Source organism: Acomys minous (assembly GCF_964271855.1).
Source record: "Acomys minous genome assembly, chromosome: 20".
Lineage (NCBI taxonomy): Eukaryota > Metazoa > Chordata > Mammalia > Rodentia > Muridae > Acomys > Acomys minous.
Window position 1 is genome coordinate 13779945 of NC_140502.1, and position 12665 is coordinate 13792609.

A 12665-nucleotide genomic window follows, 5' to 3' on the forward strand; every position below is an offset into this window, starting at 1 on the left:
GGATCATGGCTGTTGCTTCTTGAGTTGGCAGAAGAGTTTTGCCATTTTTTTGTCCAATTTTTAGAAGTTGGATCAAGGGTAGCTCCTAGGGACTGGGCCTTGGTCAGGTCCTCAGGAGTGTAACTATAAGTCTCTGGCTGAGTAGGCTTTTCAGCTTCAATAGTTAGTAATAGGAGTTCTGACCTGGGTATTTGTTTTGCCACTTGGTCTGCTTGTTGGTTACCCATGGCTATGAGATTCTGTCCTTTTTGGTGTCCTGGGCAACGTATGATGGCAACTTGTTTTGGCAGGAACAGGGCCTTGAGGAGGGCTTAATTTCAGGTTTATTTTTAATTTCTTTGCCTTCTGAAGTCAAAAGTCCTCTTTGCTCATACATGCTCCCATGGACATGAGTAGTGGCAAAGGCATATCAGCTGTCAGTGTAAATATTAGCCCTTTTGTCTTTGGAAAGCTCTAATGCCTCAGTTAGAGTGATAAGTTCTGCCCTTTGGGACAAGATCCCTTGGGGAAGGTCCTGTACCCAAATGACTTTTTGTCCATCCACCAGGGTCACCCCAGCCCTTCTGATACCTGAGTCCAGGAAGCTACTGCCATCAGTGTTCCAGGTATGATCAGCCTTTGGGATAGGGCAATCTTGTAGGTCTTTTCGTGTGCCACGTGTTTCTGCCATCACCTGGTGACAATCATGTGGAGTCTCTTGTGCCTGGTCGGGGGCTGGCAACAAGGTAGCTGGGTTGAGAGTCACTGGGGGACCAAAGCTGATATGGTCAGAGTCTAAAAGCAAAGCCTGATAGTGAGTGAGATGGACGTTGCTAATCCATCTGTCAGGAGGCTGCCACACCACAGACTCTAAAGCATGAGGCGTGACGATAGTCAGGGGTTGTCCCAGGGTCAACTTGTTGGCATCTCTGGTCAACAAGGTGGTGGCTGCCATAATACACAGGCAAGGGGGCCATCCAGCAGCAACAGTGTCTAATTGCTTGGACAAGTAGGCCACCGGTCATTTCCAGGGCCCCAAAGTCTGGGTCAGCACATCCTTTGCAATGCCTCCCCTCTCATCTATAAATAGAGTAAAAGGCTTGGAGGTGTCAGGTATCCTGAGGGCCAGGGCAGACAAGAGGGCCCTTTTTATTGCATCAAAGGCCTGCTGATGGGGTTCATCCCATTTGAAGGAGTCCTTATCTTGGGTGAGAAGATACAGAGGAGCCACTAATTCAGCAAAGCCTGGGATCCACAACCGACAGAACCCAGCAGTTCCCAGGAATTTCCTGAGCTGCCAAGGGTTGCATGGAGGGGGGGGGATCCTGGCTATTGTCTCTATGTGGCTCTTAGTAAGCCATCTCTTTCCCTCTTTTAGAATGTAGCCCAGTTATGTTACCTCTTGTCTGCAGAGTTGGGCCTTTTTAGCTGAGGCCCGATAGCCCTTATTACCCAATTCCTGGAGCAGATGTTGAGTAGCTTCAATGCAGGTCCTTTGGATGGGGGTTGCCAGCAGGAGGTCATCTACATATTGTAAGGAATTTACTTCTGGGTGCATGACACAGAAATTTGTCAAGTCCTGGTGGAGAGCTTCATCAAAAGAGTAGGTGAATTTTTAAAGCCTTGGGGAAGGCGTGTCCAGGTGATTTGCCCTGAGAGCCCCAACTCAGGGTCCTTCCACTCAAAGGCAAAGTATGGTTGGCTCTGAGGGGCCAAGGTCAAACAGAAAAAGGTGTCCTTTAAATCTAGGACAGTATACCAGGTAAAATCTGGCCTCAAGGTACTTAGTAGATTATAAGGGTTGGGCACTGTGGGGTGGATGTCTATTACTCTTTTATTAACATCTCGGAGGTCCTGTACTGGTCTGTAGTCCTGGGTTCCTGGCTTCTTGACAGGCAGGAGTGGGGTATTCCAAGGAGACTGGCAAGGTTTTAAGACCCCTAATTGTAGGAACCGATTAATATGTTGTCTGATACCCATCTGGGCCTCTTGGCTCATAGGATATTGTTTTATAGAGACCAGTACAGCCATGGGTTTGAGAGTCACAATAATAGGAGGCTGTGTGTGGGCCAGTCCTAGCCCTCCGGTCTCTGCACAACCTTGGGGAAATTGCTGGATCCAGGGGCTGTCTTCAGGGAGGGGACCATTAGGACTAGACTGAAATAACTGGTACTCATCCTGTAATTTGAGGGTAAGGACCTGTATAGGTGTTCCCCTGGAGCCTACTACTGTTGCCCCTTTCTCTGAGAAATGGATTTGAACCCCCAACTTGGTTAGCAGGTCTCTCCCTAACAGAGGATAAGGACACTTTGGAACTACAAAAAAGGAGTGATTCACAGTACCTGTACCAAGGTTAACAGTCCATTTGTTGGTCCATTAGTGTAGTTTGCCACCAGTTGCTCCTTGTACCCAGGATGTCTTTGAAGACATGGGTCCCGATTGCTGGGTTAGCATGGAATGCTGAGCACCTGTATCTACCAGGAAAGTGGTGCGTTGCCCCCCTCCCCCAATGGTAAGGGTTGGCCTGGATTCAGGGGGAGCCTCAGAGCCCCGACTTTTCTAGTCACTGCCTTCACTCAGGGCCAGGACCGGGACAGGTTTCTTTCAGTCCTTGGGATGCTTAGGGCAGTCTTTTAGCCAGTGTCCACATTCTTTGCAGTAGGCACATTGATCCTTGTCCACTCGGGGCCGCCTTCGTTCTCCTCCCTCTCTTTCCTGTCCTTTATACTTGGTAGGCTCTGTCACTACACCGGCCAAGATCTTACTTAAATGTCTATCTCGCTTACGATCCCTGTGATCCTCTCATTCCTCCTGTTCTCTTGCTAGCCTAGCTTCCTTTTCCTCTGGGGTCTCTCTCTTGTTATATACCTTTTCTGCTTCTCTGACCAAATCCTGTAACTCATATGTCTGAATACCATCTAGTCACTGCAACTTCCCTTTTATATCCGGAGCTGACTGATCTATAAAAGACATGGCCACTGTTGCCTTATGTTCTGGGGCCTCAGGATGAAATGGGGTATACATGCGAAACCCCTCCAGCAACCTTTCCATAAAGGCAGCAGGGCTTTCGTACTTTCCCTGGGTAATAGTTCCTACCTTGGCCAAATTAGTGGGGCACTTGCCAGCTCCCTTGAGACCCGCCAATAGAGCCTGGTGATAGATACAGAGACACTCCCTACCTGCAGCCATCTCAAAATCCCAATCTGGGCATGTCAAGGGAAATCCTTCATCTATCTCATTAGGGAGCTGGGGGGTGCCCTGTTTGGTCTGGGCACATTTTTCCTAATTCCAGGAGAACTCTCTGTTTTTCCTCCATGGTGAGGAGAACCTGTAAAAGCTGTTGACAGTCATCCCAGGTGGGTTGTTGAGTCAAGAGGATTGACTCAATAAGGGAGGTTAGAGCCTGGGGGTCTTGTGAAAAGGAAGGGTTGTGAGTCTTCCAATTGTATAAATCTGATGTGGAGAATGGCCAGCAATGGATGTCGCCATTGATAGTGTGAAAAGGAAGCAACAATGAGGCTTCCTGGCCTGGATCTCTGTCCTGCCACCTGCGCAAGTGAGGAGGTGAAGGAGGAGGCAGGGAGGAATTGGAGGAGGATCGAGGGTGAGGTGTAAGAGGAGGAGCTGAAGGTGCTGGAGACAATGGAGAGGGCATGAGGGTAGATGAGGTAGGGAGAGAGGGGTTAGTGGGGCAATTTAGAGGTATAGGATAAGGTGGAGGAGGCAGGTCTAGTAGTAGGACATCTTGTTGTTCATTGTCAGGTAGCACAGGCTTTGGGTGGCTTCCTGGGTGGTCTCCGGGTGTCTCAGGAGTCTCGGCTACCTCGACATGGAAGAGAGAAGTTGGCAGGGGGCCCAAGAGGAAAGATTTGAGCCATAGTGGTAGGTCTTGGACAAGGGATTCCCATGTGTTGATATATGGGACCTGGTCTGGGTGGCCGTGGGACCCAGGTTTGCAAACAACATCTTTAACCTGCAAGATAATAGTGAGGTTAAATGTCTAGACCATCCCACATTAAAGGTTGGCCACTCTGAGGCACAGAAAACCGGCCAACGTCCTTTTCAGACATCCACAGACAGGTTATGTGCATGAGTTCGAACATCTTTAAAATGGTTGAGAGTCAGAGTGAAGGGGGTCATCACTGTTTGTCCCATGTCAGTACGGTCGAGAGAGAGGAAGACAGAGAGGGACAAGACAGAGACCAACAGACAAATAAAACCAAAAGCTGTCAGCCGCATGGCAAAAGATAGGCACCACAGAACACAAATCAGATCAGATGGCAGAGCCTCTCTGCCATTCAGATTGAGGAGACCAACGACAGTATCAATGGTCTTTCTCCAGACAACCATCAGAATGTCCTCCAGGGCGAAGGGGAGAAAGGTCTGGACACGTCTGTCCCCTTTCTCCTCCCAATACAGATTTCCACGCTACAGAGGCGAGCCGAAAGTGATTCACCAATCGGAAAAGGGAATGAGCAAAAAGGAGCTCACAAGAGCTCGCAGAGTACAGACAGAAAGAAGAACTGAGGGAGGTCTTGGAGTAAGGAAAAAAGACAAAATGAAAGTAATTCACAGTCTCAGAAGTCAGTCGGCAGCCCAGGCCAGTGAAACCTCACAATGAGTGGGTTGGTGATCTCAGGGAGACCCCTAAATCCCAGATGAGCCCCCACAATATTGGACCCTAGAGTCCACTCGGGTTGTCGCGAGAGACCACTCGAGTACCACAGCGTTGATGCAAAAGCACAAGGTTTATTGCTGATGTGTCAGGGAACCTCAGCACTGGAGAGGCAGAGGAACCCTGAGTTACTGTCACAGTCTATTTTTAAAGGCTAAAACCACTAGGTTAGGAGGGGCTGAGTGCCCCATGTTAAGATTGGATCTTGGCAGTTGCTAGGGCTACATGTTTAAATGTTATTGGCTACTGCAGGGGTCATAGGTCTGGGCAGGCTATTCTTGGCAAGGAAGGGTGTTGGGGAATTTAGGGAATTTCCATATGGGTTTTTCTGAGAATTGTTTACCAAATTTGGTTGATCTGACTCTGGGAACAAATTCTTTTCTGGGTCATATTCCCAGGCTTGTCTGGGTCATGTTCCCAGGTTTAGGCCGAGGAAATCTTTCAGTCTCCTCTCTCTCTCAATCTCAATCTCTCCCTCCCCCCCCCTCTCTCTCACATTCTCCCTGACACTCTTCTTTCTTTCTTTTGTTCTTTCTTTCTCTTTTTTGATGTGGGTGAGACAGAGTCTCTTTCTCTCTTTCTCTTTTTCTTAGTTTTTTTTTCTGAGACAGGGTTTCTCTGTGTAATCTTTCCTGAACTTGGTGTGTAGACCAGGCTGGCCTTGAACTCACATAAATCCACCTGGTCTGCTGGGATTAAAGGCGTGCACCACCACATGCATGTCTGGTGCCTGGGTGGGGAACAAGCTCTAAAGCAGTGAGCTCTACTTCCAGAATTACTGAAATTTAGATAAAACCCAATTCAGCCTTGAATTAGTATTGGCTGCCTTTTATCCCAGCCCTAGGGAGGTAGAGGCTGATGGATCTCTGTGAGTTCAAGGCCAGCAAGGTCTGCAAAGTGACTTCAAGACCAGCCAAGATACAGAAGAGCCTTACTGGGAAAAATGTAAAAACAAGCTCTGTGAGTTTGAAACCAACCTCCTCTACCAAGGAGGTCCAGAACAGTGAAGGCTACACAGAGAATACCTGTCTTGACAAACAAAACAAAACAAAACAACAATAACAAAACAAACAAAAACCAATTACAAAAAAATCCACCAAGCCAAAACTGGTTCTGTAGAGTTTGCAATGGAATAGATTAGGGAGGGTTTGGGGAGTGGCCTGTTGATGGAGAAGATAAATTGCCAAGTCCTGGAAGGAGGAGCTCACAGTCTCTGAGGATCCAGAGCACACATCCCATCCAGGAACAAACCACAGGGAGACACGATGCCCCGTGAGTAAAGGGCAGGAGCCAGAATTAGGGTGCTGTCGGCTGTGGCTGTGACAAAGAGTGAGGTGTTCAACTTCTCCTGGGGTTCCAAGCTAGATCCCATGGGGGGTACAGATTTCATTTTCCCTACCCTTCTTGACTTCTGGTAGTGCATTGTAATTTTCTGTTTCTTTTTCCTACTGAGTCTAGAGCCCAGGGTGTTACCTGTGTAAGGAGGATTCCATGGCTGAGCCATGCTCCAGCCCTCTGCTCAATATTTTAATTAATACCAGTATGTGTTTGTGAGTGTGGGATTTTGAGTGTTCCTGGAGACCTGAAGAGGGTGAGGGGTCCTGAGGTCCTCTGTAAGAACAGCCAGGGCTCTTAGCCACAGAGTCATCTCTACAGTCCCATGAAATAATTAATGTACCCTTAAACATATATTTAGCCAGGTGGTAGTGGCACATGCCTTTAATCTCAGCACTTGGGAGGCAGAAGCAGGCAAATCTCTTGAGTTTGAGGCCAGATTGGTCTACATAGTGAAACCAGGACACAGAGAAACCCTGTCTCCGAACAACCAAAAACAAACAAACAAACAAACAAAACAAAATCGTGTGTCACCATCACTTATCTCCTCTTTCAATCTTTCACATTCTCCCTCCCTTCCTCCCTCTCTTTTTTCTTTCTTTCTCTTTTTTGGTGTGGGTGAGACAAAATCTCCCTCCCCCTCCCCCACCCCTCTCTCTCTTGTGTTTTTTAAGACAGTGTTTCTCTTTGTAATCTATCCTGGACTTGCTTTGTAGACCAGGCTGAGTTTGAACTGACATAAATCCACCTGCCTCTGCCCCCAAGTGCTGGGATTAAAGGCGTGCACCACCACACCCGGCCTCGGACAGAGTCTCTATTGTAGCCCTGAGTGCCCTGGAACATCCTTTGTAGACCAGGCTGGGCTCAACATCTGCGAGATTCACCTGCTTCTGCTTCCTGAGTGCTGGTATTAACCATTCGTGTCACAATGCCCTGCCAATTTACTAGAGGACTGTTTGAAACCAGATTTCAGATTCTGGAAATATATATTATCTGGGTACCTGTCCATCTACTTGATATGTGGATAAGTACATATGTATCTGCTTGTGTGTACATATGTATGTATGTATGCTTGTGTTTTTTTTAAATAGAGTTTCATGTAGCCCTGTGTGTCCTGGAACTCTGTATGTAGACCAATCCTGCTTGGAATAACCAGAGATTCCTCTGCATCTGCCTCTCAAGTGCTGGCATTAGAAGTGAGCCCTACAGTGCCTCGCTATCAGGGTTAATTTAGAAACAGGGTAGCATATAGCAGGCTGGTTTCAAACATTCAGTGTTGGTGAAGCTGGCCTCAAAATAGTTCTTCTTCCTCCTCCTACACAATATTGGGATTCCAGGCTGACACCACCATGCTTTTTTTTTGTAACTTTGTTTTTAACTCTTGTTGGGGCTCAGGTGAGCTGTATTTTAGTGGCTCCTGGTTTTGCTGTATGAAGTAACACCTGGAGTCCTAGGTATTGACTTCATCTTGAAAAACAGATTTTTTTGGCCTAAGAGTGTTTTTCTGGGGTAAGTATGTCATGAACTTCTTAAATTCATTTTTTAAAACTTTCTTTCCTTTTTTAAAATTTCTTTTTCCCCTGAGGCATGGTCTCTGTTTGTAGCCTTGGCTGTCCTAGAACTCAATTTGCTGAGATTAAAGTAGTGCACTATCATAAAACTCAGCATTTTTTTATTTTAAAATTTTTAAATGTTCACAACTTAAAAAAAAAGATTTCCTTTATTAAGTATACAGGGCTCTGCCTGCATATACAAATGTGGGCCAGAAGAGGGCACCAGATAACTTTATTGATGATTGTGAGCCACCCTGTAGTTGCTGAGAATTGAACTCAGGACCTATAGAAGAGCAGCCAGTGATCTTAACCACTAAGACATCTCCCTAGCATTTTTTATTTTCTTTAATAATTCAACCCAACAATAAGAAACTCATGTTTTGGGGAAATAGCATTTAAGCATAGAATGTTGCCTACTGTACTATTTATAAATAAAAACCCCTTTGTACAGGTCAAAACCAAAACCAAAACCAAATGTAAATATTTTTGTCTCCTCCGTGAACAGGGAAGCCAGTGCATGATGAAGGATTCTGGACCATAATCAGTCTTGAGCAACACTTGGCACTGCAAGATGTCTTCTATGGGAACATGTTCCCAAACCTACAGGTAATCCAGCAACTGGCCTTAAGACTCCAGCTAAAGGACATGGTAGTGGAGGTTGGTGTCTGGGTGTGTCTCAGGGTAGTCAGCTAGCCAAGGCCCTCCTGTGGGCTTTGCTTTCTTCTAGTCATTTGTTGTAAATTTAGCCGGGCATGGTGGGACATGCCTTTAATCCCAGCACTCAGAAGGCAGTGGCAGGTGGATATCTGTGAATTCGAGGCCAGCCAGGTCTACTGACTCCAGGGACAGCCAAGGCTAACACAGAGAGACCCTGTCTCAAAAAATCAAAAAAAAAAAGTAAATTTTTCATGTGTATGTGTGCATGCTTTCTCTATATTTGCACCATGTGCATGACTGGTGCCCGGAAGGCTAGAAGAGGCTGTCCTATCCCATGGAGGCCGAGGTACAGGTGGTGGATGCTGGGAATGGAACCTGGGTCCTCTGCAAGGTCAGCAAGTGCTGTTAACCCCTAAGCCATCTCTCCAGTTCCACCCCCTTCCATTTCATGAGAGAGCATCGCACAGATCTAAGGCTAGCCTTTTATTTATTTGTTTTTTGAGGTAGGGATTCTCTGTGCAGCCTGGCTGTCCTAGAACTCACTCTGTAGGCTAGGCTGGCCTGGAACCCACAGAAATGTGCCTGCCTCTGCCTCACGAGGGCTGAGATTCAAAGCATGTGCCAATGTCACCCCACTCTAAGGCCTGTCTTGATCTCAGGGTCTTCCTGCTGTCACCTCCCAAAGTGCTGCGTTACAGGCATATGCCCATGCTTCACTGTCAATAATGCATTGATATGGCTGTATTATGGATGGAGGTTATCACTGTGTAGCCTTGGACGGCCTGGAACTTGCTATGTAGGTCAGGCTGGCTTGTGCCTTTGTCTCCTGAGTGATGGTAGTACAAGTGGCTGCACTTTTTAAAAAAATAATTCCTGTTTGTTGACCGTGGCATTGTTAAGGAATGGATGCTAGAGAGGAATGAGATTTTTCTTTTTCTTTTTTAAAGATGCAATTATTTATTATGTATACAGTGTTTCACCTGCATGTACACCTGCAGGCCAGAAGAGGGCATCGGATCTCATTATAGATAGTTGTGAACCATCAAGTAGTTGCTGGGAATTGAACTCAGGACCTCAGGACCTCAGGACCTCAGGAAGAGGACACAGTGCTCCTAACCTCTGAACCATTTCTCTAGCTCCTGAGTTGTTTATTTGCTTACCCACCAACTTTATTCAGATACACTAAGGCTCCCTAGAGGATTACACATACCAGCTGTGCAGTGTCAAGGCAAACCTGACTTGAGGCCAAGAGGGCTCAGTGGGACTCTTTGTTTCTCTCTCTCTTCTTCCTTCCTTCCTTCTTTCCTTCCTTCCTTTCCTTTGTTTTATTCTTTCTTGTTCTGTTCCTTGCACACTGTGTTTTTCTATCTATCCGTGACGGCCTTGGAACTCACTCTGTAGACCAGTCTGGCTTTGAACTCAGGGATCTACCTGCTTCTGCCTCCTGAATCCAGGATTTAAAGGCATGCCCCACTATGGACTGGCTAGGGCCCTTTCTTAGAGGAGTTGGTTCCTGTATTCTCCTGTGTTGTACTGATAAAACAAAGCAAGTGGGAGTAGGTCTTTTTTCTTTTTACTGTTTATTTATTTTCTATTGTTTTATTTGAGACAGAGTCATATTTAGTCTAGGCTAGCCTCACACTTGCATAGCTGAAGATGGCTCTGAACTCCTGTCTCTTCTGCCTCTATTTCCCATGAACTGGGCTACTGGAGTAGGCCACCACACAGGGCTCAGAATATTGTCCTTGACAGTCCAGAGCCATCTTTTCTTACTGTCTTGTGATCTAGGGTGGGAGCACTCTGCCTTCTCCAGCCACTGATAGAGTCTCAAATCATCTACCTCAGGGACCAAGGACAGGGAGGCTGAGAGAGCATATTAAATATCTGTGAGAGATTAGTAACCAGCTTTCTCACCTGAGGATGGTACATTTCTCCTCTGGACTAATCACTTTATTATCCAACTCTCTGGCTAAAGGTATTGGGGTTAGTTGATGGCCTTGAATTTCAAAAAGTCCTGGGTTCTATCCCTGGCACAGACTATACTGGCCCTGTCTCAAAAACTGAGGCAAAGATAAATGTCTGGGGCTGGGGAGGTGGTTCAGTGGTTAAGGGCAGTGACTGTTCCTGTGACGGCACTGGCCTGGTGGCTCAGAGCCACCTGTATCTACAGTTACAGGTGCCCTAATGTCCCCTTCTACTCTCTATAGGCACTGCAACCAAGTGCATACAAGCATAACTAAAAATAACAATGAAAAAATATCTGTGTGACAGCATATGTGTTATATATTAGCCCTTGGTAGGCAGAGGCAGACACAACTTTGTGTTAGAGGCCAGCTTCATCTACATAGTGAATTCCAGAACAGACAGGTTTACACAGAGAAACCCTGTCTCAAAAATCAAAAGCAGGGAGGCAGAGGCAGGCAGATTGTTGTGAGTTTGGGGCCAGCATGGTCTACAAAGTGAGTCCAGGACAGCCAGGACAGAGAGACCTTGTCTAGAAAAACCAAAAATAAGAAAAAAAAAAAACCAAAACAAAACAAGAGCAAAAACAAAGCCATATAAAATTTAATTATATATAAAGTATATAAATTAAAGCTCCTAAAAATGATGAATCATTTCTTTTTCTTTCACTTTTTTGGGGGTGGTGGTTCTCACGACAGGGTTTCTCTGTTAGCCTTGACTGTCCTGGACTCACTTTGTAGACCAGGTTGGCCTCGAACTCACAACAATCCACCTGTCTCTACCTCCCAAGTGCTAGGATTAAAGGCGTGTGCTACCACTGCCTAACTTGATGAATCATTTCTTAAAATGATGAAAACTATCCTTTCTTTTCAGGGATGGTTTAAATGTTATCGAGACCTAGTGATGACAAATATGACAGAAAACCAGAGGAGTTCATTTATGAGAATATTCAAAGAGTCCATGCAAATGAGAGGAGCACCCTCCTCACAGACCATGCCAATGATGGGTGCATCATCCAACCAGACCATGACACCAATGCCTGCATCATCCAACCAGGCCATGCCAGTGATGGAGTCATCATCCAAACAGTCCACGTAAGTTATGGATGCATCATCCAGCTTGGCTGCACCAGATAGAACAGCATTGTCCACCCAGCCTAAGACACAGAGAGGAACATTAGTCAAAGAAGCCAGACCACAGAGGAGAGCGTCATTCATCCAGGCCATGCCAGGGAAGGATGCATCATCCAACCAGGCCATGCCAATGAAGGATGCATCATCCAACCAGGCCATGTCAGTGAAGGAGGCATTGTCCAACCAGGTCATGTCAGTGAAGGAGGCATCATTCAACCAGGTCATGCCAGTGAAGGATGCATCATCCATCCAGGCCAGGCCAGTGAAGGATGCATCATCCAACCAGGCCATGTCAGTGAAGGATACATCATCCAACGAGGTCATGCCAGTCATGGATGCTTCCACCAGCCGGGCTGCACCAGAGACAGTAGCATCATCCAGCCAGCCTAAGCCAGAGAGAGGAAAATTGTTCCAGGCCAAACCACAGAGCAGAGCATCATCCAAGCAGACTAAGACAAGGAGAGGAGACCTACACAAGCTAGGGGAAGAGCATGAGATCCCAGCACCTGGGACTGGAGGAGAGAGAGCAGGAGAGGAAGAGGATGGACAGAATCCACAGAAGAGAAGAAAGCAAGTGCCTGGGACCTTGGATGGAAGGAAGAGTAACTGATAGTGAGATAATTGATTAATTATCATGTTCAGCCTTGTCCTCAATTTTTAATGAATCATTGCTTTGATGTGTGATTATTTTGGGGATATTATGGATTAAAAAATAAAGGAGGTTTTTATTAAATAAATAAATAAATTTTATTAAAAATATATTCGTTATTAATAGTAATAAAAAGTGGTTAAACATGGGGTTTGATATGAGAAGACTTGAGTGAAAGGCAGTTTCTTATCAAAAGAACCAAAGCTAAAAACCAAAATACTTCTGAATCAAAAACTGTCTCCCACATGTCACTTTAAGAGAGACTCTTCTTCTCACCCACAGACAAAATGCAGCTTCCTGTGAGCACATTGGAGATAAAGGGAAAGGACTTAACACAACCAGGTTGCTTGCTTCTTGTGGCTTGACTCTCACAGAGCAATGGTGGCTCCAGAGTTGGCGTGGTTAGAAAACTGGAACTGAGAGGCCAGAAAACTTACAATTAGATATGGGGAATGAAATTTGCCATCTAAATTAAAAAATAGAGGCTGCTATGGTCTCTCTTCAAGGTGCCATGGTACAGGACACTTGGACTTTCTCTGACTTTGTTTTGGTTGCTGTCATGGACCAGGTTGCAGTGTGGGTAATGGTGATCATGGTTTTCCATGCTTTCTCTACAGAAGATCAGGGAGAGAGAGGGGAGAAAGCCAAGGGTTGGAGCACTAAGGTACAGGCAAGTGAAATAGAGGAAGGAACAAAACTCTTTCTGATACAGAATGGAAACT

At 46.1% G+C, this 12665-nt stretch overlaps 2 protein-coding genes across 3 annotated transcripts in view; both read left to right on the top strand.

Moving 5' to 3' along the window:
• LOC311591033 (cone-rod homeobox protein-like) overlaps positions 1-12665 on the top strand; it is a gene marked incomplete at both ends in the record, with an annotated part of 313330 nt that overhangs the window by 82784 nt on the left and 217881 nt on the right. The window lies entirely within an intron of this gene.
• On the top strand, positions 5839-12027 carry LOC311591147 (uncharacterized protein). Of its 2 annotated transcripts, none has more exons than XM_084770510.1 (3): positions 5839-5926; positions 8048-8199; positions 11035-12027. In XM_084770510.1, the coding sequence occupies exons 1-3, from the start codon at positions 5920-5922 to the stop codon at positions 11257-11259; spliced, it is 384 nt and encodes a 127-aa protein (XP_084626636.1). In that variant the 5' UTR covers positions 5839-5919; the 3' UTR covers positions 11260-12027. The 2 variants fall into 2 exon arrangements, with proteins under 2 accessions (XP_084626636.1, XP_084626637.1); XM_084770511.1 differs by having other exon boundaries at positions 8048-8190.

Coding starts and splice junctions, on each gene's coding strand:
- LOC311591147 (XM_084770510.1), top strand. Junction 8,200..11,034: donor TAAAGGACATGGTAGTGGAG/GTTGGTGTCTGG, acceptor CTTTCTTTTCAG/GGATGGTTTAAATGTTATCG.